At 36.9% G+C, this 26930-nt stretch overlaps 1 protein-coding gene across 1 annotated transcript in view; it reads right to left on the reverse strand.

Annotated features, from left to right (window-relative positions):
• The window catches only part of LAMA2 (laminin subunit alpha 2), a 253501-nt gene that overhangs the window by 35384 nt on the left and 191187 nt on the right, over nt 1-26930 (reverse strand). Inside the window, exons 39-45 of the mRNA XM_026039256.1 lie at nt 26313-26451; nt 20066-20168; nt 11052-11168; nt 8431-8613; nt 6586-6740; nt 4741-4884; nt 3680-3813 (exon numbers count right to left, since the gene is read on the reverse strand). Of these exons, the coding sequence (XP_025895041.1) occupies nt 3680-3813; nt 4741-4884; nt 6586-6740; nt 8431-8613; nt 11052-11168; nt 20066-20168; nt 26313-26451 (975 nt within the window). The remainder of the gene's footprint in view (nt 1-3679; nt 3814-4740; nt 4885-6585; nt 6741-8430; nt 8614-11051; nt 11169-20065; nt 20169-26312; nt 26452-26930) is intronic.

The following is a 26930-nucleotide window of genomic DNA, read 5'->3' on the forward strand; positions in this document are numbered from 1 at the left end:
AACAAATAGTTGCTCCCTATCATTTCAAAGCACTCCAAGCAGCAGAATGTCCACATTTTTTTTTTTTTTCAAAAGCTTATTGAGAACCATTTAAAGAGCTTCTAAAGCTCTTCTTCTTCTTAAAGAGCTGCTGAAAGACTAAAGTCCCCACAGACTTTTATTAAACTACTTATATCTGGTGCCCTCTGAAAGGAAGTCATTGGCACCTTCAGTCTACACTGTGCTGAAATCGGTATTCAGTGAAACCAGATTAAAAACGCCCAGGTGCAATAACCCAGAAGTTACTGAGCAGTCTGAAGCTGCTTACAATGTCTAACATGTCAAAATAGCATGGATGTCTTTCATCTCAAACACAGTGAAGTGCTAACAGTGAAGTCTCTGCCATAAATAATTCTTCCTTACTTTAGGAGGATGAGTGAGCTCAAAGAAAGCACTTGGCTAACTTCACAGCAGAAAGACTTTGCTATCCCGAGTGTGACAATTCATCAGATTAGAAGATACTACTCCCGTGACAGCTCCTGCAAAATCCGACGCTTAAAGAAGAGGTTCCAGCATTTTGGGGGAGATCATCTGAAGAATGTATGTAACACCATGCATGCAGGCTTTGCTCTTTTAAAGATGCATGATGCAGATGAGATGACTTTTACAAGCCATCAACATTAGAATATAAAATACCATGCAGAAACCGTTATCGTTTAAGCCCTTGAGAGCAAAGAAAAGCTTACAGGTTAGACTCGCCTTGGTAGTTTCAGACTAAATTCCTGCTGAGCTGGGCTGCTGTAAATTGCAGTGAATTTGATTCAAACGTCCTTCCTCCTCAAAGGAAGGGCACTGCTTAAGCTTGGTCGTTAACAATTAAAACACTGGTGACATCTAAACTGTGCTTGATTAAAATCACAACTAATCAGAGCCTGCCCCTAATTTACACCCGCTAACGTCAGTGGCTTTGTCTCACTGATCTAGAGGCCTCAAGAATGTTCCTTTATGCACTTGACTGGCTCACAAAATTGACATTATTTGCATGTTGTGAAGGTGCTTCCAATAATTTTGATATAAATTGTTTGTGCAAGGTTTTMTGTTGTTAATCAATCCCTTGATTGATTGTGTCTTCCTAATGCCAATCAGATTTCCTTTTGTAATTCTGCAAGTGATAATTGTTAAATTCCTGTACCATTCTTATTACATAAGCRTATGGTATACTTAAAAGAGAAACCAAATTTACCTTAATTTCATGCAAAAATTAAAAAATATCCATTACAACTTCTGTATAAACAATAAAAGGCATAGTACTAGTAAAATATAATTAAAAAGACAAACAAAATAAAAGCTTCTTTGCAAAACAGCTGCAGTAGTTATTAGTATTGATCTTACAGACTGGAAATTTTGGCACAGAGGTTAACTCAAGTGAACATCTTGATCATTACTCAACAGTCAGCTTTTTCATATTTAGCTTTCATTCAGTACATGCTGAGTGATCTTGGGGAAATAATGACCTCTGTACCACCATATCTTTTTTTTTTAAAGTCCTTTGGGATCCTTTTTAAATACTGCTATAAATCTCCAAAGCCAACATATTATTTTTATTCTGCGTCAATGTCTGTCCCCACTGAACTCAATGGTAAAATTCAGCAAAGCCAGCAGCATTCCCTCTTTAGCCCCTGCTCCCTGGCTCTTCGCTATTTCTGTCACATTGCTGGGGTAGTCTGTAGCTGGAACTGAACAGAAATTCAGAGGGAAAAAAGGAAAGAGGAAATTAAACAAGTAAAACTCTCTCCAACAGCTTATGAAGGGAATTGGGAGTGTTAGCGGATGGTCTGAAATGTTCAAAGTTAAAAACCCTTCAGCTTTTTATATGGATATGTGATTTATCAAGTCTGCCTTAAGAATGCAAAAACAGCCTAAAGCTCTTCGTCTTGATCCCACAAATCCAAGTGTCTCTGCAATGTAATTCTCCTAAACATTGCTCTAGACTTGAGACTTGTGCAACCGTAATTGTTTCAAATTGCCCATGCAGCAGTTTGCTGAGTTTGTTCAAAACTAATGGCATGCACACCCTATATCAAAAGCAGCCAGCTTTAATAGGCAATGTGCATTTGGAGCATGGCTGAATTTTTAAACCATGCCCTGGCTCCTCATTCTGCTGAAGCAGCTTTCTTGTAAATGAAAGTCTGCCATTACTGTGTCACGAAGCTATTTTAGTATGCACGGTATGAACTGTACTAAACTGATGAAGATTTTAACAGTACATATTGAACCCCAACTTGTATTTTCCTTGCAGTAAGATTTAATTAAGCCAATTTTTGGAGAGCGTGCAATAATTTTATTTAATTCTCTGCTCTGAATGGTTGATTTCTATGATTCCACTAAATTATTTAAACTGGATACCATTTCCTCTTCTGAACACTGGGGATATAACAGGAATTAAAGTGCTCTTTTTTTTTTTACTCACTCCTGCTCTGCCTTATTTGCTGGCTATCTTACCACATCTAAGTCTAATACTATGGGAAATTAACAAATAACAATGCAACAGSAATTATTCAGCTTCATATTGGATTGCATTATATGGTAATAAATTAGTAAGATCTATTCAGAGCTACAGGATAAAGGATATAAATGCTTTGTACCGATGCAGAAGTTTGCTATTAAAATCTCCCTATTGACATGGCACTCTACACATGAAATACCATGACACTTATGTGTTCTATAATTTATTCACTAAAAAAAAACCTAACCCTCTCCCCCCCGCCCATATATTAATACTGATCAGTGATAAAATCTTGCAAGGACAGGGAGAGATTAAAAATATAATCTGGATTTTTTTTTTAAATTATGTAATCCTCATGCTGCAAATGCTATATCATTTGTCATGACTTTACTATTTGAAAAGAAAATGTAAGTTTCAAGAAGTTAATGTGAAGTTTGAGCATTAAATTACCTATATTTTTAAAATTAAAAATATTCAACAGCTGATCTCAAAGAAATGTAAAGCATTTTTCTGTATGGTTTAACCATCCTTGACTTTCCATATTTTATCCTTGACTTCCCATAAACTGTCTCTTTTTAAAATATTGCCAGTTTGAGTTGACATTCTGTCTTTTGAAATGGCATTTTGAATAAGAATCAAGATACTGATTTATGACAGACCATTCATTTGCAGTGCCATACCAGGTATGGCCAGGAAGTCAAGAATTCAGAGAAGATGCTATTCTTTGAAATTGAAGGAGGGAAAAAAACAGTAATTTTCAACCTGAGTGCCAAAATCTATAACTTTTATTCTTTTAAAGGATACTCAAGGAAGAGAAGTGATAGAATATRATGAGGGAATACAGTAACAGATCATTGACTTAAGAGGGGAAATAATTGAAAGAACTTACTGACACACAACAGTTAACACTCCAATAACAATTCAAATGTTTACACTTTCAATAGTAATTCAAGTGTATACACTTTTGTTACTATTAGACAAAAGGTCAAAATCTTTCATGAAATCAGATTCTAATTCCTCAGATTTATGACATCACCTTTTTAAAATTATTTTTAAATGGTGCTTCAAAGATAGCAAACACTTGATAAAACCTGTGACATGCATAAACAAGAAGAATGGATTAGAAAAAGATCACATTACAATTACTCATTTTTTCTTCAGAAACCGAATCTCGTAAGTGAAATATATACTTGCCTAGAGGCTTCAATCCGGTACCAGTATCCATCATCAATGGTCAGATCTGGATACTCTACTCGTCCAACACCAGATCCCACATCCCACAGGAAGCTCACCTTGCCTTTACGCATCTCAATGGCCAAGAAGTCAGTCTACATGAACAATATTAGAATAGAAGTAATCTTGTACTATGATTAAAATATAAGGTCTCTGGAACACTAACTCCTCATATTTCAGAAGGTCTAGTTGGGCCTCAGAAACCTATGCATAAGAAGTATGTAATTCACACAGCCATCAGAAACTCCCTTTTCCCTTCCTTTTTTTTGGTTCAAACTAAGAATTGGAAGCCAAATAAGGCAAATGTCCCCTGCCACTAACTGCCACCTGCTGCTACCCCACTAATAGCAGTGGGGTGAATTGCTACTAGACTAACAGAGCTGCTAATACTGTAGCCATAAAGAAAACAATCTAACCCAAAGTACCTTTATTTGGTTAAAAAAACCTGGATAGCAGAAACAACTCAGAATTCTGTAGGCTAATACGTGATGCCTTCCAACCTATTCATTTTATATTAGATAAATAAAATATACAGTTCTGAATTTTAGAAACGTAATAATTTTCTTATTTACTGAATTACTTTTGCTTATTCTAGAAGCGTATCAGCTAGAGGGCTCAATGAAGACTGAATCATTCATCAATATTATGCTTGCAGTTGTAGTCTTGACTTAAAATCACAATAAATTGGAGCTTTGACAGATCCAAGATGATTAGCTATTTCATTCCCACCGGAAAACCCACAAGCAAAGGAAAAATTATTCTGGTTGTATTGTGAATTTTACAGTTCTTATGTAGTTATGTAAGCCTCAGGTTTGATTTCTGGTAAAACAGAAATATTTGCCAGCCGTATTTTAAAGGTTGCTATATCAATATGAAAGACAGTAAATATCTAGTTTATCTTAGGCACTCTACTATTGCTTTGAAATCTCTATTAGGGGGAAATATTTTTTTCTCATGTTCTTTGTTGTCAGTAATCCAATCTGACTGAGCAACCCCGACAYATAAACAGGAGGCAGACTTACAAACTTGGCACTTCCAAGGTAAAAAAGCAGATTGTCAGCAACGACAGTCTTCACATTCACAATGACAGTGTTGTATGTTCCTTTCTTTATTTCTGGCCTGTATGTGCGAATACAGTTGCCTCCAGAGGACACAGATACTTTGATCTTCACAAAAGACAAAAAAGAAAGCAGTCAGTTTACTGCTTATTATCCCATAAATGACTTTAGATCCTTCAAAATAATTATAAGAATATTYGATGATTTTTGACCTTCCCATTTCAGTTCTGTGTCACATGTACAAGGGAGCTGGCTGAGATTAAACATGCAGGAGGTAGAAACGGATTTTTCTTACTTATTGAGATTGTTTCCCGTATTTTAATTAAAAGGCACTGAAAAATCTTTCTGGTATTCAGATTTAAAAGGAGGAACTGTATGGTTTAAAAATAGTTGGGAGATACACTAGTCTGACAAAAGCAGCAATGGCAGTAGAGACTAGGAATGGAATATACAGCAAGAGCATTCTGTAACATTGCAGTGTATGAAGTGTATGCAGGAGGAATCACAGCTTTTTTTTTTTTTTTTTTTTTTTTTCTTAAGACAATATTTTTTTTTTTTTTTTTTTTTTTTTTTTTTTTTAGGCCAATTTAAGACACCTTTTTAACAATTACTCTTAAACCAACAGTTGTGTGTATCACTGCATACTGCTTTGAACTGGCCCCTAACAGAGTTGGCATTCATAACTAGGTTTCRTCTTCACGACTGAGTGACATATGCATTTTGACATGTGTGTTAGCTTCCTCAGGGTCTGAGCTCAGATAAAAACAGGATAAGGTTTGCTTTCCCAATGCCAGCATAGACACTGTAACAGTACAGTGGTATCACAATTGCGGCTAGAAGTGTTTGTGTTCCTTATGCTTTTAGGCCAAACTTTGGCAAAAAGGAAATCTGCTCTACGACCCTAAACACCATATTTCCCTATCTCAGAAATGCTGAGTGCTTAAGTATTTCCAAGCAGTTAGACAGATGATGCAATGTAGCAAGAAAACTACAAACATCATTGCTKTAACATGCTTCCCTCTTGTTTTCACTGACTATAAGGAATACAGTCATGTTTTCACTGACTATATGGAATACACTTCCTTTCCATGAGCCTATGAGTCTGTATATGCTTTGTATCAACCATGTGCATTTTTTTCTGTGAGAATTTCGTGTATGATATACAGAAAATTTCCCTAAGTATCATCTTAAAGATTTTTTTTTAATAACTTCTCTCATATTGGATCTCAACCTTACTATTTACCAGATGGCCACTGACTTTAGAATATAGCTGAGTCAGGGAGATGAATTCAGTTCTGAACAATTAGACCAGAAAATGCACTCAACCCAAATTCGAGYCCTCAGAATTGCTAGTGGGCAAAGAAAATCAAGGACATCAGAAAAGGAAATAMACTTAGGATTTTCAAGTCAGTTTGAGAGAGTCCATGTAATTCTCAGGCAATGTAAGCTCTGTGAAGTCAGGGGATTAGTATCAGTGCTAAGAAAGAAAACACATTTTTGTAGCCACGATCAATGATGAATATACCTTTTGACTTTTCTGCTGTGCTATCATCCAAAATGCTTCTTAAATGATAGCTTCTGCATAGATATTTCTACAGATGTTATTGATTTAACAAGGGCACATTTTACATGAAAAAAACAAGGTATGTGAAAAACATCAGAATATTTTCTGCTTAGCTGAGAAATCATACTCCACTCTTTGCTTCCCTTATGCATAACAGGATTGGAAGGAATTCATGTCATGGAAAAGAAACAGAAAAAAGCACACCAATTCTCTTAAGGTTGTCCTATGGAGAAAGAAGGTCTTACCGAATTGGCTTGCTTTCGAGCTTGGTTTATCAGTTCTTTTATCTGAGAAATRTTTTTCCCTAAGTTGTCCTGAAGTTCTTTGATTGGCTTGATTTTATCTAGGAGTCGATCGGCTTCCTTTTCTAGGTTTTTGATACTGGAATCAGCATCAGCAACTTTGTAGGAAAGAATAAGGTAGAATATTAGAAAAGGGTACTAGAAAATGATCAAACATAGCAACAATAAAATCCAAAAGAATTCTGTATACACAATACTTAAGCAACTGCATATGCTGCGGTAAGCTWGACACAGACCAGGAAGCCAACTGAACAGAATAGCGTAATTTATGAATATTTTAAAACAAYTTAAAGTAGTAATCATAGCAAAAAAAGTTGTTAAAGGAGGTTTTTGAAGGAGTAACAATGCTTCAGGTCAGGATGATACTGATGAAATGCATTTCTGTAGTAAAATATATCTACAAATGAAGTATTTGCCTTCTTTATTCATATTTTGAAGAAATATGTTAGATTAACCAATGCTAGTTAGTGTCAATTAGTAATTTCTGCAAAAAGCTTAAATGGCTGTAATTCTTTAATCAATACAGATGCAGACACCAAACCTCCAGGAGATTTCTTAAAGTTTCATAGTTAGCAAGTCACTTTTTCTTCCCATCCTTTCAGGAAACAGATGTTCCTTTAGTTAAAACCTTTCACGATTTCATTAAATCATCAGTTCCACTTATTCAGCATTTTGAAAGTAACTATTTACCTATTCTAATAAATGAGCAATGTGGAGCATCATGCAGAAGCTTTGATAGTAAACAGTGAATCACCACTTAATAGAAAAAGCACACTACAACAAGAAAGAGAGAATATACGTACTGATTTCTGTAGGCAAGATACCGAGATAAAGGAAAGAGAAGAAAGAGAAGGTAACATAAGAAAATGTGTTAAAGGCCTAAAGACAAAATATTTTAMGGGTTATTATTAGTCGAGAAATACTTTTAGTATTAGTCGAGAAATACTACCTTTTATATATTGTAGATCTGCATGATGAAATTTCAGAGTCTGCATTTTGGCATACAAAAGAGACTGTCTACTAGAGTTGTATGTATGTGGGTGCCTAGCTCTGTCAAGCTGACCACAAATCCAGATTAGCTGAGGAATTACTCCTCCAATAATTTAGTAAAGACACTCGGGTTTGGCAATCAGACCTGACTGTACCCTACTATACTCTGTGTGCTACAATTCTTCTACAAAATGTGCTGTAATTTAGAATTCAGATTTTTCCATCATAACCAAAGAAGAAAGCTAAAGCAACTGCCACATTTGATAAAAGGATTCACTGCAAAATAAAKTTTCCCTGGAATCTCTTTTGTATTTTCCCTCTTTTCAAATGCCTTTAGTGTTCCACCAAAAATGGTTCCACCAAAAAGTTCACATGAAAGAAAAGCCAGAATTTCTCTGAGAACTGATTATCTGATTGAAGGTAGGGTTAGTATAGGAAATTTTTGTAGAAATGAGTGGTGAACTGCCAGTCTAAGGCTAATTCTTCGGTTATTCATCTAACTAAATACTTTAAAGAGCAGTCTGAAAGAAGTAAAACGACTTCATGTTCTTCCTGCTGACAGTAGTYGTCTTTTTTTTTTTCCCTCCTACTAGCAGCAGTCCTTAAGATTTAAAGTTTTTTTTCTACATTAAGTCCAAAAAGATAAAAGTAGTAGAGATCCCTTTTACGCCACCATAAAATAGGAAATCCTTGCAAGCAAAATTTTGGAAAGTCTCTGTTTCTTTTGGAGTGATCAGATGAGACACAAACACTTAATAAACCAAAAAAGAACCCAAAAAGTAGCAAAAAGGATCTTACTGTTCTTGATGGGATCCTTCACAACAGCATTTGTTTTTGCCACGTCATCTGCAACTTTACTGTAGTTGTTTCTCAAGCCAAGGAGATTTTGGTTGAGATCTTTAATCTGGGCCAGGACATCATTTGCAGTATCGGTGGCTTGTCTTGCTTTGTCTTTAGCTGCTTGAACCCTTATAGCAGTATCTGTAGGTATGAAAGGGTAAGGAAATGATTGCCTAGAACACACGAGTTTTGCTCATGCGTACTGAGAAAATGCTTGGGAATGTTATCATCTTTGCTTGTGTACTTCCTTTTTCTGAAAGCTCCTACTTCACATGTGGCAAGTCATTATTAATTGCAGGGCTGGAYTGCAGAATCTGACCCCTTATGCCTTTTCAAACCTTTTTAATTTATACTACAATTTGCTTGAACAAGGTTGGACCTCTTTGTTTGTTTGTTTGTTTTTAATTCTACAAATGTGTGAAGGTATGGGAAACAGCAACAGTATTTCTGTTTAGGGGGACAGTATAGGCTTCCAGGCAGTCTCCTGGAGATTTCCTTTTCCTCCTGTGCAACATGTGAAGCGATGAAGCCTGTGACCTGGGGAGCATGCTATACCTCCTCAAGTCACACAGAATCAGCAGGTTGACCCTGCACACCAGTGGGTTCTGCAGTCCTTCTTACCTTCTTTGAGAAGACACCTGTGCTTCAAACAACTTATTTCTGATACTTTGGCTCCAGAAAGTCTCCCAAATATATCAGCACCTTGAAAGTACTGCTGAACCTTTAATAAGCCATTATTATCATCAGTGATCACAAGTGAGAGAACAGGGCTCTGATTGTCTGCACCTTCTTTTTCTCATCATATCTAAGTATTTCCTTAACTGTAGACTTAACACTGGCCACAATTAGAGGCCATCTGATCCTTCTAGAGTCGTCTAAGTTGGAGTGACTATATTACTTCCCTACAAACCTTCTACTTATTTTCAATTACACTTACAATGCATATCCTTGCACATATGGGTCCTTGTTCTAAGGTGATCTATTCCTTTCCCTCACTTTTCTGTTTTTTATTTGGCTGTTATTACAGCATTCACAGAAGAATTATTGGTATTAGCTATTCTCCACTTTCTTGAATGCTTAAAGAGCAAGACACACATGAAGGTCATTTTCCGTCCCCATCGTCATTGGTTATTCCCCTGTTTGATGACTAATTTACTACATTTTCTCATCCTTGCCATTTATCCATCCTAGATTTTATTCTTAATACACATCCGCTTGTGTATGTGAGTGTCCTTGTCCCAAGAACAAGCACCCTGTAACTCTAATCTGATATAAGTTTATTACATCGCTAATGGTCACATATTTCATGTTTTTTTTTTTTTTTCATTTGCTTCATATTTAGTATTCTATGCTCCCAGGCCAGTTGGCCTCCATTTTGTCTGACTCGCACACCTAGCTGTGCTTAACAAGAGAACATGCATGTCAATACCTGTGGCCAAAACCTGAAAGCAGCATGAGATGAGCATAACATATTAAAACAAAATCTCATGAATGACTGATTCCAACAATCTCAATACCTAAACCTTTTTTTTTTTTTTTTTTTTTTTTTTTAACTTGTTGTTGTTATCTGGGATCTTAAAGCCACAAAACTATCACAGATGCAAGATGAACATATGCAAGATGAATAGTAAGTTATTTTTCATGTCAAGTTTTACTTGCAGTCTGGACCTCCCAGACAACCACAGAAGCAACAGTATAGATTTTTCTTTGAGACATTTGTTAGGGCATATTTTCATTTCATTATAACAAAGTGCTCCTTCGAGAAAAAAAGCCATAGCAAGTTACACTGATAAAGAAAGGCTAAAACTTTTCATTTTCTAAAAACAAACATTCTGTTTATCACTGTCCATTACAATGAAGTTATATCGTAGCTCCCTGTCACTATCACAGCAAAACTATTTTGTTTCTCTTTTGCTTCCTTTTTAYGTAGTATTCTAAGTGTGCAGAGCAACTCAAAGAAAGTCTGTTCCAGTCCTAAGCAATTTACAGTCCAAACAAGACATGCAACACCAAAAAAAGACAATATATTATCCTGCAGCATAAATCACTGACAGTGGTAGAAGAGTAAAACAAACACAGCAAAGTTCATCTTGATTCGCTTGTGAAGTCAGTAAGTATTTCTTCTTGGACTAAACTAAGTCTTGATTAGGGATCACTGTAAAAAGCATAGTTCATTACAATAGTCATTTCATAAAAAGCACTTTCTGGTTTAAAGAAAAGAATTCCTGTCTCTCAGTCCTAATGCCTAATACCATAGTTCTCTTCTTCCTGAAACCGACCTTTTGCAAATTAGAAAAACACACACCCTCTGGTATGCTAAAATACAAACCAGAATCAGCTGGTTTTGGTTCTGTTCTCTCTAACTTATTTTCATCTTAATACAATAGCTTTATCTTAACATAATGATAAAATATCATAGTATCTTAATCGAATATCTGTATAAAATAAAAACAAAATGACTTTAGTAATGGTCAAAGTGGACACGATATGGACACAGAGAACAATTAATCAGGTAGATGCTAAGCGATGGAAAATGAAACAAGAAATGAGTCAAGTGTTTGAGCACTCTTTCCGCTTACCATTAGGAATGGCTGACAGCTTTCCAAAGGTATCATTCAAAGCTCGCAGGAGAATGGCGTTCTTCTCATCAGCATCTTTCAATCTATTCTTCATGCTGTCCAAATTATCCTCATTTTCTATCAAGAGTGCACAAATATATGGAAGTTTTAACTCTTTGTTTCCAATATCCTCTCTTACAGAGAGAATTTGCAAGGCAAAATAATGAGATTGTTCATAAGCCAGCCATTTCTCATCAACATATTTTACTGTGTAAATGAGAAAGTCTAGCACTGCATTATTACCAACAATTTTAATAAGGTTTGTGAAGAAAAGAAAAAAATGGCAATCACAGGGGGAGTGATTTACCCAAATCCACATAACGACCCAGCAATAGATTGAAGCAGCATGGTGTTCAGTCCCACTATTGATTCCTAGATTAAATTGCTCTTCATATTTTCTTCCTTAGGGTGTTGCTTACAACAAATCATTTGAAGACTGTGAGGAGAGGGGACAGAGGGAAGGATCAGCTAACTGTCCTGCTCAGAGTGACCACAGCCCTGTGCTCRTGGGATTTTCTCAGGGGCACACTATTTCTTATGAAATAAACAGTTTTTAAATTTTTTTTTTTTTTTTTTTGGCAGCAGGGGGAGAGTGTGGGGCAGAGAGGACTGAGGGAGCATGGAAAAAGCATTCCATAAAATGTCATAGATTTTTTTTTTAATTGAAAAGCTAGTACAAATCAGGGAACAGTTGTGTCATATCCTGTATAGTATTGATGGAACCGAGCTACTCTTTTACAGATAAGTTAATAGTCCTCATCAATTGCTTTGAATAAAAAAGTGTGTTTTGGGTGGGTTTTTTTTTTTTTTTTTTTTTTTAAGGGCAACAGCATGGTAATGATTTTTCAAACTATGAATGTAAAAAAGCACACTACTCACAAGAAACCATTAACTACATTTTCTGAGATCATAAAAACAGACAAGCTTGTTCTTTCCATTCTCTCTTTTAGATCTTCTAATTGCTTAATTGATTGCTATCACAAAGAAGATTACCCAAAGCAGCAAATTMTTTAGCTCAACTGTTTAAAATATCTGAACTTCCAGATTTCTAAGTCTGGTAACCTCATATGATCTATATGATGTATATGCCCCACTAATTTTTGAGGAAGTATTCTACAATTGATTCATATGCACATGAACCACAGCAGACTTTGATTGTCTTTGGTTGATAAACCAATTACAGTAATGTATTAACAGATATGAATTAAAAACTTTTAAAACCGTATTTTAGATGATTTATTAGAAAATACAAAATTGACATTATAGAAGGAGCGATTTTTTTTAAATAGGAAATAAACAGAGCAAGTAAGAGAGAAYAATGCTTGCATTTCAATTAGGACAAAAGCAGCAACATGCAGAGGACGGCAGAAGATCAGTCACAGAGGGGAAAGGCAGTAACAGCCTCTGTTCCAAGGGTGGGGAAGGAAAAAAAGGGGTGAATAAGCAACTGGCTAAAGAAGGGTTCTGACTTCCTGCACGTAATCTCCAGTTATGGCTGGGTCTTGCCAGTACCTCCAGATTGCATCTTTTGATACTACAGAAATGGGACTATGTGACAGAAAAATAGTGGATGGAATTTAAATGACTCAAAGTTTGAGTTTGGAATATCATTCAGACAGGTATCCATTTACTTTCCTTAAATTAGAGTGACTCAGAAATCCTTGAGTGCCCACTGTAAACGTTACTACCAGCCAAATGCCCCAGAGACAAGAGGGTGTTTGTGCAGAGCTGCAAGGAGCAGAGCAAATACTAGAATAAACATGAGGAAAATTCTGTATGAATTAAAAGTTCACTGATGAACTGATAATGTGATGTTATTAAACTAGGATACAAACATATGAAAGTCTTGTCATAAATGGTTTGAGACTACAGCTGAATTCATTTCCTATTAAGTATTTCTGATAAATTTGTTTTAATTTGCTCCATTTAATTTTGAAATTACAGTCTGCCTGATATTTCCTTGATGTCCCYGGTGCCTTTTTGGATTGCTAGTGTTTATAAAGTGTATTAATATTTCTTACACATTTGATTCACTTCAGGTAGTGCTTGTACTAACTTTTTTGCATAGTCTTAAACATCTTTTTCTCTCTACTGTGTCAGATCCAACACGATGCTGACTATTCCACAATTCTGAAGAATCATATTTCCACACTTCTGTTTTCAGCTTTGTAACCATACCAGCAAAATAATTTTCAGGAATTTTAATAAGTGAATTTCCCCTGGAACTCCTGAATTTGAATATTCAGACTCCATCTGTTCATATTTTTTCTTCTAATCCCTCAAATTCACTTGAACTTTTTTTTTCTTTAATATTGGAATAATAAAGCCATAAATAAATGACCCGAGGGAGGCTCTTAAAAAGAGATCTGTGAAGCTACTAAGCCCAGGGTTAGTTTTTCAGACAAGTTCATTTTTCAATTTTTTTTTTCAAGGTCATTTTGTCTAGTGATAACAATATGAAATTGTATTTTGGAGTAACTAGTGTTTTTGGAGTAACTCTAGCTTGCCTAGGAAGCCTCTTTGCTACACATTGAGCTAATTTTGTCGGTTCATCATAAATTGAGCAAATTACATTTCAGGTTTCCACTCCTTCCTTTAATCACGAGCATTTCTAAAGAATGCTGGGGCTGSGAGTAGAAGACCTGAGACCCTTCAGTTAATCACTGAGGTAAGATAAAATACAGGCAGCTACCGTGAAAGTTTTTCCAAACTACATAACAGTTTGGAAAACAGTTTGGAAAATAGGCTCGGAAGAGGTTAGTGGATCAGCACTGAAAGGTGCCAGGCCCTGTCAGTTCCCTCTAAAGTGCAGGTGGAGAAACACTCTGCACAATCTATTGCCATTACATTTCCAGTCGATTACCTCTGCACGAAGATGGCACAGGATGCGAATCAARGTAGTGTTTATTGTTCAAATCAACAAAACTATTTATGCATCACTAAAATTAAACCCGAAAGAGTTAGCAGGCTTATGAATGACTTTGCCAGGATGGGTCGTTATGATTTCTGGCTCTGTTAACATGAACAAACATTTTCAATTTTTGTTTGTGTTTCTACAGATAAACCCTGTGCTCTAGAATAAATTGATGCCCCTTTTTCCTCAGAGTGAATAAACAGAAGTCATATGCTTCATTAAGAACTTAGCTGTAGCAGTGTTTTTTTCTGTTTTTTTCTTTTTCTTTTTTTTTTATGAGACTATTCATGTCTCTTCAGACCACATACACATGGGCCACTGGTTAGATGCAGATGATGTGGCACCATTACAATGGTAGTGGACACCCATATCCGGGGATAGTATATCCAAAATCAGATTTCCATAGGAACCTATCCAGGAAGGAATCCTAAGGTCATGCTATACAATGTATATCCCTCAAAAATAGAAAAGAAGGGTGCAAATCTGTCAAGGAGTAGCCTATATTTCATTGACTGGATGCTACACTAACGGACTGGCAAAGATGAACACATCTGTAGGATGTTTTTTTGCTTCCTGCAGGTAGAATTTTTGCACCCTGCAGCCTCACACTATAACGAGGATGGTGGGTGCCAGGCTATTTTTTTTTATCCCCCAAACAATTAAGACCTTAAAAACTGGAAGCAGGACTAATTCAAGGAAAGGGAGGTAACTAGAGAAATGCAGCTTATGATGGCCAGTCTTTTGGAAAAAAAGACTGTTTTTTCACTCTGACTGTAGTTTCTCTACAAAGATTTGTTGGTCACAAAACGAATGCAATAATTTGCTGAATGCAACGTGTCAGGTCAGCTAAAACCCAAAGCAGAGGAGAATACATAACAAGGGATTTAGCTGCACCTGTCAGCTGGAAAATGTTTTAGCTAAAAATGTTCACTTGTCAGACAAGACAACTCTCGCTCAAGTTGTCAATTCTTAGGCAAAAAGAAACAACATGAGCTGAATTTCTGTAGCCATCTGACACTAGTCTCCAGCTGGAGAGGAGTTTATATGTCTTATTCTTGTCTTTTATTGATCAGTTTTGACAAAGCCTGTATATTGTCTCATATCTGCACTGTGGCTAGTGTATTTTTAAATAGTAAATTGAAAATTATGAGGAAGAGAAATTGCTCCTGGCAAACTGAAAATCCCTCAAGGCAAACAGTGAATGAAACTGGCAGGCAGCATTCACTCACTTGTAGCCAAAATTTCAAAACTCTTTCTTAGCCAAAGCGCTACGTATAGACTCTGCTGTTCCCACTAGGATTATTCCTTCTAACTCCTATCCCTATAGAGAGAAAAAGGTCTAAATCTCCATTTTAATAGCTTCTGTCGGGAGCKTTGCTTTGTAAGGACTCTTTCAGCAGTTCTTTGGTGGTGTTTTCTTGACTAACAGCTGTTTTATAACTACTGTAATTGGCCACAAATCCGGGAATGTCATAATGTAGCAAGAAAACATTCTCCCCTCTACCACAGCCCGGGCTGGAGGACATATTACTTGAATGGTTTGCAGGTTTTCATTACTTTAGCTAATGTACTACCTGTAGTTCACAGAGAAATTTTAAACTAATGATCATTTCTGTCTACCAGCTCTTTACAGAGTGCGCATCATCCATCCTTCACTTCCTCATTTCCAGAGAGATTCTGAAAACAGAGACCTTGTAAGAATTATAAGAAAAACTTACTCTGCTGGTTTTAATCTAAACTATCACCTTCTATCCTGGAAACACCAAGACAATCAAAAAKGCTAATCCTCAGAATACTGGCAACAGGGATACTTCAGAGCAAAAATGGGGTGGGAAGATAGAAATCTCTCATTTCATTTTACTCCTCTGTATCTGCATTCCAGGCACAACATYAGCTGATCTGTGTGGGTCAAGCTGTGCAGCATGGCCATATTTCATCAGCTGCAAAAGGCAGGCAGTGAAGAGTGCAGAGCGTTTGACTGTGCGAAGCACTTTTAATCTAAGTCATATCAGAGAACATTAAGGCAAACCCATCTCATTAACCTTCAGAATGGGGTAAGAACATAGACAAAAATTTAGCATGTGCATTTTAACCATTGCTCCCTGCTTGCATCAGAATTGCTATACTTATATTTTGAATGTTTAGATCTTCGCTGCTGAATTATGAAACAGATATTCAAATTCTGGCTGGAGTGACATCTGAGAATAATGCACTTTCAAAGATCCCTTCAGTAGAATCTGGCTGAGAGTCTAAAACACTCTTTTTTCAGGTTTGACCTGGACAGTCCTGTGCTCCGTGGGACACACAGTTACTCTAGTATAACTGTGGGGGGAGAATCCATAGTCACAGGCTCTGTGCTGCAGCATCAGGGGACCCCGCAGCGAGGCAGAGGCAGCACTGCTGCTTTGGGCATCCAGCCATGGCGAGCCACAGGAACAGGCACCGAGAGCATCCCTCTTCCTTGTGCTCCAGTCATGTCACATCAATTGGCCTCCCCTAGTTCTGTGATTCCCTGCGACATATTTACTGTAACATGCCCTCTAGCCCTAAGTCTGGACTGAACCTCACACTAAAGAGTCACAGCAGAGTTTTATGCAGACAGCAACCTAAACACACAGCCAAGCTTTACCAGCTACTGCAGCCACAATTTTTTCCCAGAGCTGTTGAAGTAATACACATTTTTTAACTTTCAAAAAGTATATGACAGTGAAAAGTGATCAGTGAACTTATTAACCATTATACCCTTTTTCTACTTGTTAGCAAGTTCTGATAGCTGTGATTCTAGGGCTGCCAAAAAGAAATGAGAGGGTAGTAATAGCCAAAAGATTACTCTGGATTGTATGGCTCCCATCCTTCATGCTTTATGCTTTTTAGCAATGCATCTMCCAGGAGGTCAATGGAAATTTTATGTGTTAAAATCCAAAAGATTTGGATCTGTTTTCAAAATGTGTCCTGTTTCTAGTAAAAAACACTTTTAACTACTGTAGCATGACAGAAAAGCTTCAGGCATCATCTTTAGGACAGAGAGCTAAAACCTCATCCTAGAATGTATACTTCATGAGATTTTCCATTTCTGATGCAAGAAACAATCGAACAAAGATCTTCCTATGGTGAGCTTCCAACTTACCTTGAAAAAAAAAAAAAAAAAAAAGGAAGCTACAAACTAGCTGTCTTCCTCCCCACCTCTTTTGTCTCGCAAGTCTTAGATCTGTTTTCTTGTATAGATTTTTAGCTGGTATCACTTTTCCCACTATGCATTTAATCCCTGATTAATACTAGTTTAACACAACTGTTTCAGCCAATTCAATCAGATTAAACTAAATGTATTTAGTATGAAAAATTTTTGAAAAACTGCTGTGACTGGACACAAACTTTTCAAAATATACACAACAAAACTTTGCATAAGTTGCATTGACCCATCTCTCCTGAAGTGTTTACTAACACAGCGACACAAACACTACCTACTCTTTAACTTGCTTTGGTAGACGTAAAAAGCTGGAGACTAAAGCACCAAYGTTCATCATCATTTTTCACAAAGGAAGGCATGTGAAACAGTGTTGACCTGCTTCTGAGTCGTGACGGGTGTGCTCCTTTCCCAGCCCAACCTGACTCTTCACATACAGCCACAGCCCTGCCCTGTTCAGGTGTTAACCATCAATGACCTTATCCGATCCTGGTGGTTGCCTCTTTGATCTCTTCCACCATTCAGACAGGAATCATCAATAACAGTCCTGAGGCTGCTTCCGATGGGGAGATAAGGGCCAATTGAGTATATATATGCCAAAATTTGGCTGAAATGAAAGAATGACTAGAAGTCCATAACTATGGGACAGCCCAAGAGTTCATTGAGCTCTCCTTTCATGGCAGCAGGCTGCATGCCAGGATCTCCTCTTGAGCAGAGGTGCCTCTCACAKGTACTTCTCAGGGCTGAGAGATCCTTGCTGCAACAGATCTGTGGGCACTAAATTCTTTAGTCATAAACTGTTGACCAGGTCTGGGATTAGCATCGAATCCAGCTKCACTCCCCTCTAAGAAGGAGCTTGGAAAGCAAGGGGCCCAATCTGAGCCCTGTCACTCAACAGGAGGGTCTCCTTGGTAATTCTGTGTATATCTGTACCCCATGCAGTAAATAAGTGATCTTGCCATATAATCTTGTTAAACCATTATCAATATTAATAAAATCTATTGCTATTTCTTTCACACAAGTGAAGTGCATTGTGTTACCCAACTCTGCCACCACTCATTCCATGACAAGAGTGGATAACTGTTTACTTCCCTTCAGATTTATTTAAAGATACTCCTAAACAGAATATTTTTCAGCTCCCTTCCTAGACTGCTGTGGAAAAGAATTGTTGCTTACTGCTAAACAGATGCTTCATTAGTGCTGCAGCATTTTCTTAGAAGACATGTAAAACARTCTGTCTAAGTAAAGATGCAAGAATTAATGCTGCTTTTGGTTACAAGCTCACGCAACGGCTCAAGCAATCATTGAATCATAGACTTAGAATAGATGTTTACTCAAAGATCATTTTTCTCCTGTCCTTCATAATTGATGTCTATCCTACCTGTTCTCAAAGATTTTCAAAGTTGAAATTCCATAAACTCAAGCAATTTATTCCAGCACTTCTGTACTTTAATAACTAGAAAGATTTTCCTAATGTGATCCATGACAATGCAGTTGGAGATACTTTAGTCCCTTCCTATTTGCAGAAATCTTTACATAGTTCAAGGACATTGAGTCCCTACTCAGTTGTCTTCTTTTCAGTATGGAAACCAAATATGTTTTCAAGCTTTTATCTTGCCCCTCTTTCCTAAATTTCCAATTATTCTTCATGAGGTCTTCCAGATTCTCTGCAAATGACCACTGCAGATAGTAAGCCAGCTAAAGCACTATTCAGATGGAAGGGAGTAGAGGGGCTGTTTCACATGTTTTATAAGCCATACACCTATTTTTGCATTAGCCATACACCTATTTTTGCATTCTCCTGTGTCATCTGCCTTTTCTACTGCTACCCAGCACGTGATCTACCCTCTCTCTTCAGTCTCAGTCTAGGGAGCTGCTACCCAAGCAATTGTTCCTCTTCTAGGTATGAGCATGAAGTACTTGGCTTGTGCTCATACTGACTGCTGTGCCACTTTCTCAGACTGTGACTAATTGACTAACACATTCACAGCCATGCACTTACTGATGAGAAAATATTCAGATAGTTTATGAACAGAGCCTATCCTGACTCACTATCTGTTAAATCCCACTAACTGGCATTGTCCAAATCCTTGTTAGGGGTTTATTGAGTGGAGAGTATATGAAATAGAAACTTCTATAGAAAGTGCAGAAAAACAAAAGTGTTTAAATTTTCACTGGGAAACCAAGATACTGTCTGAAATCTACAAACTGTATAGTTTGGATTTGGTTAGCCACATATTTACAGCTGGGGAACAACCATGTACATTTTGGTGCAAACCTCACATTCTTCAAAGATATTTCTCTTTCCTTCATTTTGCAGGAAAAAAAMCAGCATTTTCTTCCCATTGCCTGCTTTTTGGCAAACATCGTCATCCTATCTCCCAATGCTTCCCTTTTCTGACACAATTTCACAWGCAGCCTGAAGAGATCTGGTATCCCTGGCTGGCATTGCAAGCTTCTATATTGTTAAGAACAATATAATGCTGAACTAGTTTTTGTACCAATTTTATGTTAGAGCAATTAGTAAACCAGATCCCTATTTTCATCTCTTTTTCCTCCCCATACCTCTTCCTATGCTCACCGTTAAATAACAGCACATACTGCAGTAAGAGAAGACCAAGACTTCCTTCTCCTTAGCCTTCTTGTGTATCCACAAAAAACATGGAGTATACCTKTATTCATGCATAAAGTCTGGACCCAAAATATAGGACTTCTTTTTAGTTGTTCAATTTAAGAACAATTATGATCTATTATGATCTATGGTCTACATTTTTTTTTTCTTTATCTGTTGACAAAACTTCTCCRTACTGTAATTGTAACAGTCTCACTAGGGTTTTCTTGTATTTAATGGACTTGAAAGCGACATAYTGTACATACCTTTGACATCATTTTCTAGCATCTTGGCTTCATTAAGGACTCTGAAGCTTTTCTGAAGAGAGCCTTTGGCGCCATCCTTTAATGATCCTTCAGGACCAGATGTCTGTAAGCAAACAAGCAGTGTCACGCGTACCAAACATTATTTTTCCAGATAACTTTGAACAAATCTGAAGTCATAAAAGATACAAGAAGATCTACATGAGCAGCCATCTTAAATTTTAAATGAAAGTCAATGTGAAGTATATGCTGTTGCCATTATTATTGGCCTACAAGAGACCAACAAAATAATTTTATCTTCTTAATTTCCTGAAAAAGAAGAAACTCTCTATAGTACAATGCAAAGGCTGGGTTCTAGGAGCAGAACTTGCTCCAAAATAAATAAATAAATAATAAGTAAATAAAACAAAGAGAAAAACAGAGGGGAAAAGAAAGGCTATTGCAATTTAAGCGTGTGCTTGCATGAGAGCTAGGAACAGAATGTAGTTCAGTACTTTTCCCCAGCAGCCAGACTGGACCCAATGCAGAGCCAGTGCAGATTCTAATGCAGAGATGCCTTAGTGGCTATATTCAAAAAATTGCTAGGCTGATAAAGAAAAGATGAGAAAAAAGATAGTTAAAAAAGAAGAAAGGGTAATTACAGTTAATTTGAAAAAGTCTTATTACTAACTAACTATCCTTCATCATGGTATTTAAAGATCTCTTTCTTTCAAAAAACTTTCAAAACTATCTTCAGTGCATTAGTGATCAATAAGAAGAATTATTTTTCTAAATTGGATTAGTGTTTTCCTTTGATAAGATACGCTCCAGGTTCTGAACCCGTTATTGTTCAGTTTGTACGAATGAACTTAGGTCACACATCACACTGAATMCATTTCTTTGAGAACACTCTTGACAGCCAGATAACACTCCACATTAGTCATGGGTCAGAGCATTGTAACTAGTATGTAATTAAGCAGCAGCTACTTTTAATTTTCTAGGACAGATATATATGCTCAAAAATTAACTATGTGTCAATTAAGTGACACAGTTATTATTAGTATTCATTATTTATATAATGAGCAAGCCCAGAGGTGGGTTATTTTGCACACTACAGAATGTACATTGCTTCACCAGGACATGTTAAAAAGCATATATTGGATTTGCTCATGCCTTAAAAAAAAATTCTAGGGAWTGAAAGTATCCAAGGATCCAAAGCAAAGGCCACAATAAAGTTCTCACTAAGGGAATATCTCATGACATATGTTGCCATGTCACTGGGACATGAATGTATGCATAGTTTTCATCATGGGCAGAAGTGATTTTAAGTAACAAGGCACATATGGCTGCTCTATTTCCAGGCTTTCTTAAAATAGTATGCTATGTGAACAAATTCCTTTAAAAAATCAGTCGGATATATATTTGAAAATTCAATAAAATTCTTTTTTCCCCCTAGATGTTTAGCTTTATTACCTAATATAGCAATATATAATTTAAATTAATATTATAAATTAATATAAAACATGTATATATCATATTCATATATTCAATATACTCATATATTATATAATATATTTAAATAATGTGTTTATTTAAATAAATAAATTTAAAATATAAAAATATATTAAAAAAGTAATATAGTAGCTTGCTTTGTAGAAAAATACATATACTACCAGAAAAAAAGACTAGCCAATTTAAAAAAAAAAAAAAAAAAAGACTGCTCCTGAAGGACAAATGTTATCACCAGATTTGTTGACAGATGCACCTGTCAAGTCAGATAATACTTTTATATTCCTTTTCCCTTTAGCATCGGAACTTGGGGAATGATCACTCTGTGATCATGGATCAAAACTAATGATTGTTGTTATCATTATTAACAAATCACTGGGCATGCCTGGCTAGCTATTAAAGCTGTTCAGTTTTGATAGAATGAAACTGGATGACAGAATTTGCAATGCAAAAATAGGAAGTTCATCAAATCAGGTACAATAATTGTGTCGGAGCTGACACTTCTGTCAAAACCAGATTTCAGCATAAAGTTAATACTAAGAAAGCACTTACAGAGAAAAATAAATCCATGCTGATTAAAGACATTATTTATATTTATTTTGAAGTAATTCTGAATGAGAAGATTAATCAAAATATCTTTCTTACAGCTCATCAGATATTTACTTATGGTAAAGTCAATAAAGAAAATCACAAACATTTTTCTGACTTTGTTTGAGGCAAGACTGAGTGCAGGGAGCCAGTGCTGGACATGATGAACCATTTCATGACCTTATCAAGGCTGATATCCAAGAGTCTTAGATAGTGTTAGATAATGGTTTCTAAAGCAGTAAAACTGCTCTAGGGAAAAAAGAAAAAGAGAAAAACTGTGCTTCCAAATAAATTTGAAAATCACACCACCTGTGGAATTTGCGTTCTAATTCCATTTGTTCCACTGAGCATATCTTGGGGGCAGCATTTTCCTCTGCAGCCCCCTGGTCCCGTTCCGCACGCCCTTTCTGCACCTTGAGCGCTCGGCGGCACCTTGCAGCAAGAAGGCAAGCTCAGCCTGCACCCAGGCAGGCGAGGCAATCCTGACCTTGGCTCAGAGGCTAAGTGCATAACATTATACTGTAAAATGCTGCCAGTGAAGCCACACATCACCCTTAGTGGTCTGTTTTCTCCCATTCAAGGGTGTGGCAAACATTTTAAGACCATTTAACAGAAGGTGTTTAAAAGACAACACCTGTCGAATTACAGAAAACCTATAATTAGCCATGGTATTAACTATGGGTAAGGAAAGAAGTTAGTAATAAATATTTCCTCTGTGTTCCTTTTCATGGTATTTCAATGAATCTTGAACTCTGTTTTTGCCAAATGGCCAGCATCTGCAAGACAGTGAAAAGGCTCAGCCCATAGCCTGATGGGTTATGGCACTCTTTTGGGATGGAGGAGATCCCATCAGATCTCCTAGGGATGGCTGTGTGAATCCCTAGTGTGAACTAACAAGGACATGTACTACAGGCAGATGATGGAAGAAGAGTAGCCATGGCCACAGCACGGTTGAACATGTATCAGACTGAGAACTGCAGGGGACTTCACAGAAGGAACTTCTGGAGTTTCATGATGCAAGCATGAAGTAGACATCACATTGCCCCAGACTGCTGACATGTCAGCAATTTTTGCCATGTGCAGCCAAGATACAGGTACCAAGATACCAAGATAGAAAAGGCAGTTTTAAGACTTACACAGCTGAACTTGTCTGCCCACTTGCAGTATGTTTTGTAGACCTGTATTATATCAGTTCAAAACAGTTCTCCTTGACTCTTAAGTTAAAGGATTTTTTATTTTACATACCTACATACATACATACTGTGATGAGTTTTTATCTATACAAAAGGCCACAAATATTTTTTACTAATCCTGAGAATTATTTGATAATTCTGAAGTATCACAGTCTCATGATTGATTTGCAGCTCGTGTTATCTTCCTGAGGAGGATTTATTTGCTATTGGTTATATGTCTAATATCTAAAGAACCCCAACCTACTGGTTGGGTGCCACTACACAGGGAGTTAAAAGCACTGGGGGAAATAGGTCTCTAATCACCCAACATGTCATCTGTGGCTCCAGTTACCAGCCTGCCAGTTCTCTCCAAAAAGCCCAAGAACAATAAATATACCTCCTTTCTTTCTTTTTTTTTTTTTTTTTTTTCCAAACTGTACTTAATAGCCATGATCTGTGAGACACTAGCCAGATCCATTATCATGACTCAATTCTTCAGTCAGTTGCTGCCTAGGCTAATTAATGGCATGTGGAAGCTGCTTGAATGCTACAGATTTCTCATCTGTGATGAATTTATTTTGCTTTTAAAGCAGAGAACAAATCTATCATATAAAGCTTGGGAGGATTTTTCTTCTGTCACATATTTAATACATTTTGGGGGGTTATTTACCAGGCTTCCTATAATGACAGTGTATTTTAAACATCTTTTCATGTTTGCTTTTAGCAACATTGGCTTAATTTGAAAACAAAATATTTTTCCAATTAAAATAAACAAAAAACAAACAAAATAAAAACAGAAAAACCCTCAGAAGCCACTAAGGTTCCTGAAAATTACTTGCTCCAATGACTTGCAGGTTGCAATCTAAAAATCAGACCAGTGGCTACTTATGCACCAACTTGCTGCTGTCGGGTATCCCAGGATTAGAATTCACCCCTGGGAAAACTTAAGCTCAGGGGGAAAGTCATTCTCTGAAGGGCTCAAGGACCCTTTTAGGGTCTGGGAGACCCAAGTCCTTTCTACAAGATAGGTAGCCCTACCTGATGCTCAGGTAGCCCTGAGCAAGGCTGCATTCCTGTTCTCCTAGAGAAGCCCAGCTAAAATGAAATTCCCTGGGATTTACAGAAAGATAGAGTCTGTTGAACAAAGATGTGCAAACTTTCAGCAGTCTTTTCGAAAGAAAGACAGTAAGACAGAAAGAGGAAGGGAGGAGGGAGAAAGAACAGCATAAGGAAAGAAGGACTGAACTCCATACTTAGTTGTTGAATATATTTTTATATATTTTGAAATCTAGGATAAAATTCTAATGGGGTCATTCACCAATTTAAAAAAAATCCTTGTTCTGCAGGAATATGATAATAAACACCTATTAACTCTACTTGATACTAAGCCTAATATATTTAAAAGGTATATAACTCTATTTTCTTTTTTTCTATTAAATAAGTCCCTGTTACCATACACAGCACATAAACCAACCCTCTCTAATGAATGCATACAATGAAGGGGTGTAAAATCATGCCCTAATCAAGTCTGAGTTTCCTTCCTTGCTACTCATTTGTGTGTGCCTCGCTTCCACCCCTTTCAGATTATCCATCCACTTTCTCTCCATAGTACAGTCAGCTTGTTCACTGTCTGATGTATTTGCTTTTGTAGCCACACTGTAATTACTTCGTGTCTTGACTGCTCTACGTCTCTTTTTCCTACTCAACTTTCAAAACATCCATCTGCTTCACTCCCTGTGAGTCATCAAAGGAGCAAATCCTAATGAGAAGAAAAAAAAATCCACAGCTCCTTATTTACTTTGGCAGTGTTAATTAGTAGTTCCAGTGAAACAAATAACTGTATTTATAGAAAACTAGCACATACTAAAGTGTGAGGTGAACATTTTTCATCAAGGGAGAAATATGGTAATTAGTGTTATTTGAACCACAAGTTAAAAAAAAATGTTTCAAAATATAAAAATACTTCAGCAGCTTTATCCCTTTGTTAAATGCAGATCTTTGCAGCATAGTACTGCTTTTGCAATTTTTCTAATCCATTTGACTGATGTTATTTTCTGCAAGATATTTTATTCATCTACAAGTGCTGCTCAGCTACTTGTACTTCTACACATTTTGGAATCAAACATAAGGTCTGGCGATTTCATGCCACAGTGTCATCCCCTTGGTTATTTCTTGTCTGTAGGCCAGCAAAGTGCATGTCACTTGTTGTCAAACTGACTTCCATAAATTAGCCATTGCCTCCTTAGATATTTGACATTAAAAATAATTCTGGTTATGCTCAGAATGATTCCTGATCACAAAAAAAGCATTTTGGAGCMGAGTTCCTCATGATGACTCAAGTGGAAGGGTTGGCTTTATCTGAGACTCCTATTTTTAGAAGTTCACTCCATTTCCTCCTGGAATTTACACAGAGTACTTCATACTGACAATGGGGTTTCATTGCAAAAACTGGCAGTTGAGAAAAGAAGCTCTATGGGTTTTATGACTAAAACTTTCTGCCATCACCACTTCTAGAACCTCTAGAACCCCTGCTCACAGTTCATCCTCTGTGCAGGGAAGTGTCTTTGAGTATTTTCATCTAGGCTATTTAAATCATCTAGGCTATTTAAATTATGGTGTTCTTTACATTTGTAMAAAACATCTGTTAAATACAAACTTGCTTTCAGAGTAATGATGCCATGACCTACACTTCTAAGTTGGAGCTTTCCTGTAGCAGCTATTGGCTTGAGTGACTGGCAGAGACAGAAAGACAGAAAGCTGGAGGAAGGAAAAAAGGAAAAGAAAAGGGAAGGAGATGAAGAAATAGGAGATGGGGAGAAACAGGGATGTAATCTAAAGAGAGATGTTGCTTTGGCAGGATGTAGCTCTCTGATCTCAGCACAAGGATCTTTGGCAGCAGGAATCTCCAAGCAAAGTTGTAAGATGGCAAAACATGGAAACTAGGATATAAAATACAGTGCAGAAGATCTAAGCTTCTTTCCCAATCTGCTTATTTTTCTTACCGCTTGCATAGCTTCATTTGCACGAGCCTTCGCTTCCTTGGCAACTTTTTCAGCTTCATCCGTGTTATCCTTAATGTTAGTATAAGCATTGAAAGCAAGTGTGGCATTGAAAGAGAGATTTTTGGCTTCAGCAAGGATTCTGTTGGGACGGAAAAAGCAAACACACCATTAAACCTGCTATCAGAGCTCAACAGAACATAGTACCCTACTTTTCAAACCAAGCAGCCTGTCTTTCTAAGCCTATTTCTAAGGCAAAGCTTTAGAGAGCAATGCTACACTTGAGATTTCAGGAGTTCTGGCATCATGTGTTTAATGGGATTCATGTTTTATCTGTGCAGAAAGATATAAGGAAAACAATGTTTTCTAAAGAGCAGGTTCTGTGAGATAAAAATGGATGAGACAGTGAGAAAAGATAATGCAACACTTAATACTATAATCCAAATGACATATATTCATAATATGGGTTTACAGGTTATTTGTTGAATCGGGCAGCTACAGAATTTTGCACTCAGTGAACATGTGGGATGTCATTACAGGCATGTTTCACAGGAGACTGTACGAACCACTTGTTTCTTTGTTTGGCTGCCAAACACAGAAACTTGGCTGGAGAGAGATCTC

The sequence above is a fragment of the Nothoprocta perdicaria genome, unplaced genomic scaffold, assembly GCF_003342845.1.
Source record: "Nothoprocta perdicaria isolate Ctin4 unplaced genomic scaffold, notPer1 scaffold_226, whole genome shotgun sequence".
Taxonomy (NCBI): Eukaryota; Metazoa; Chordata; class Aves; order Tinamiformes; family Tinamidae; genus Nothoprocta; species Nothoprocta perdicaria.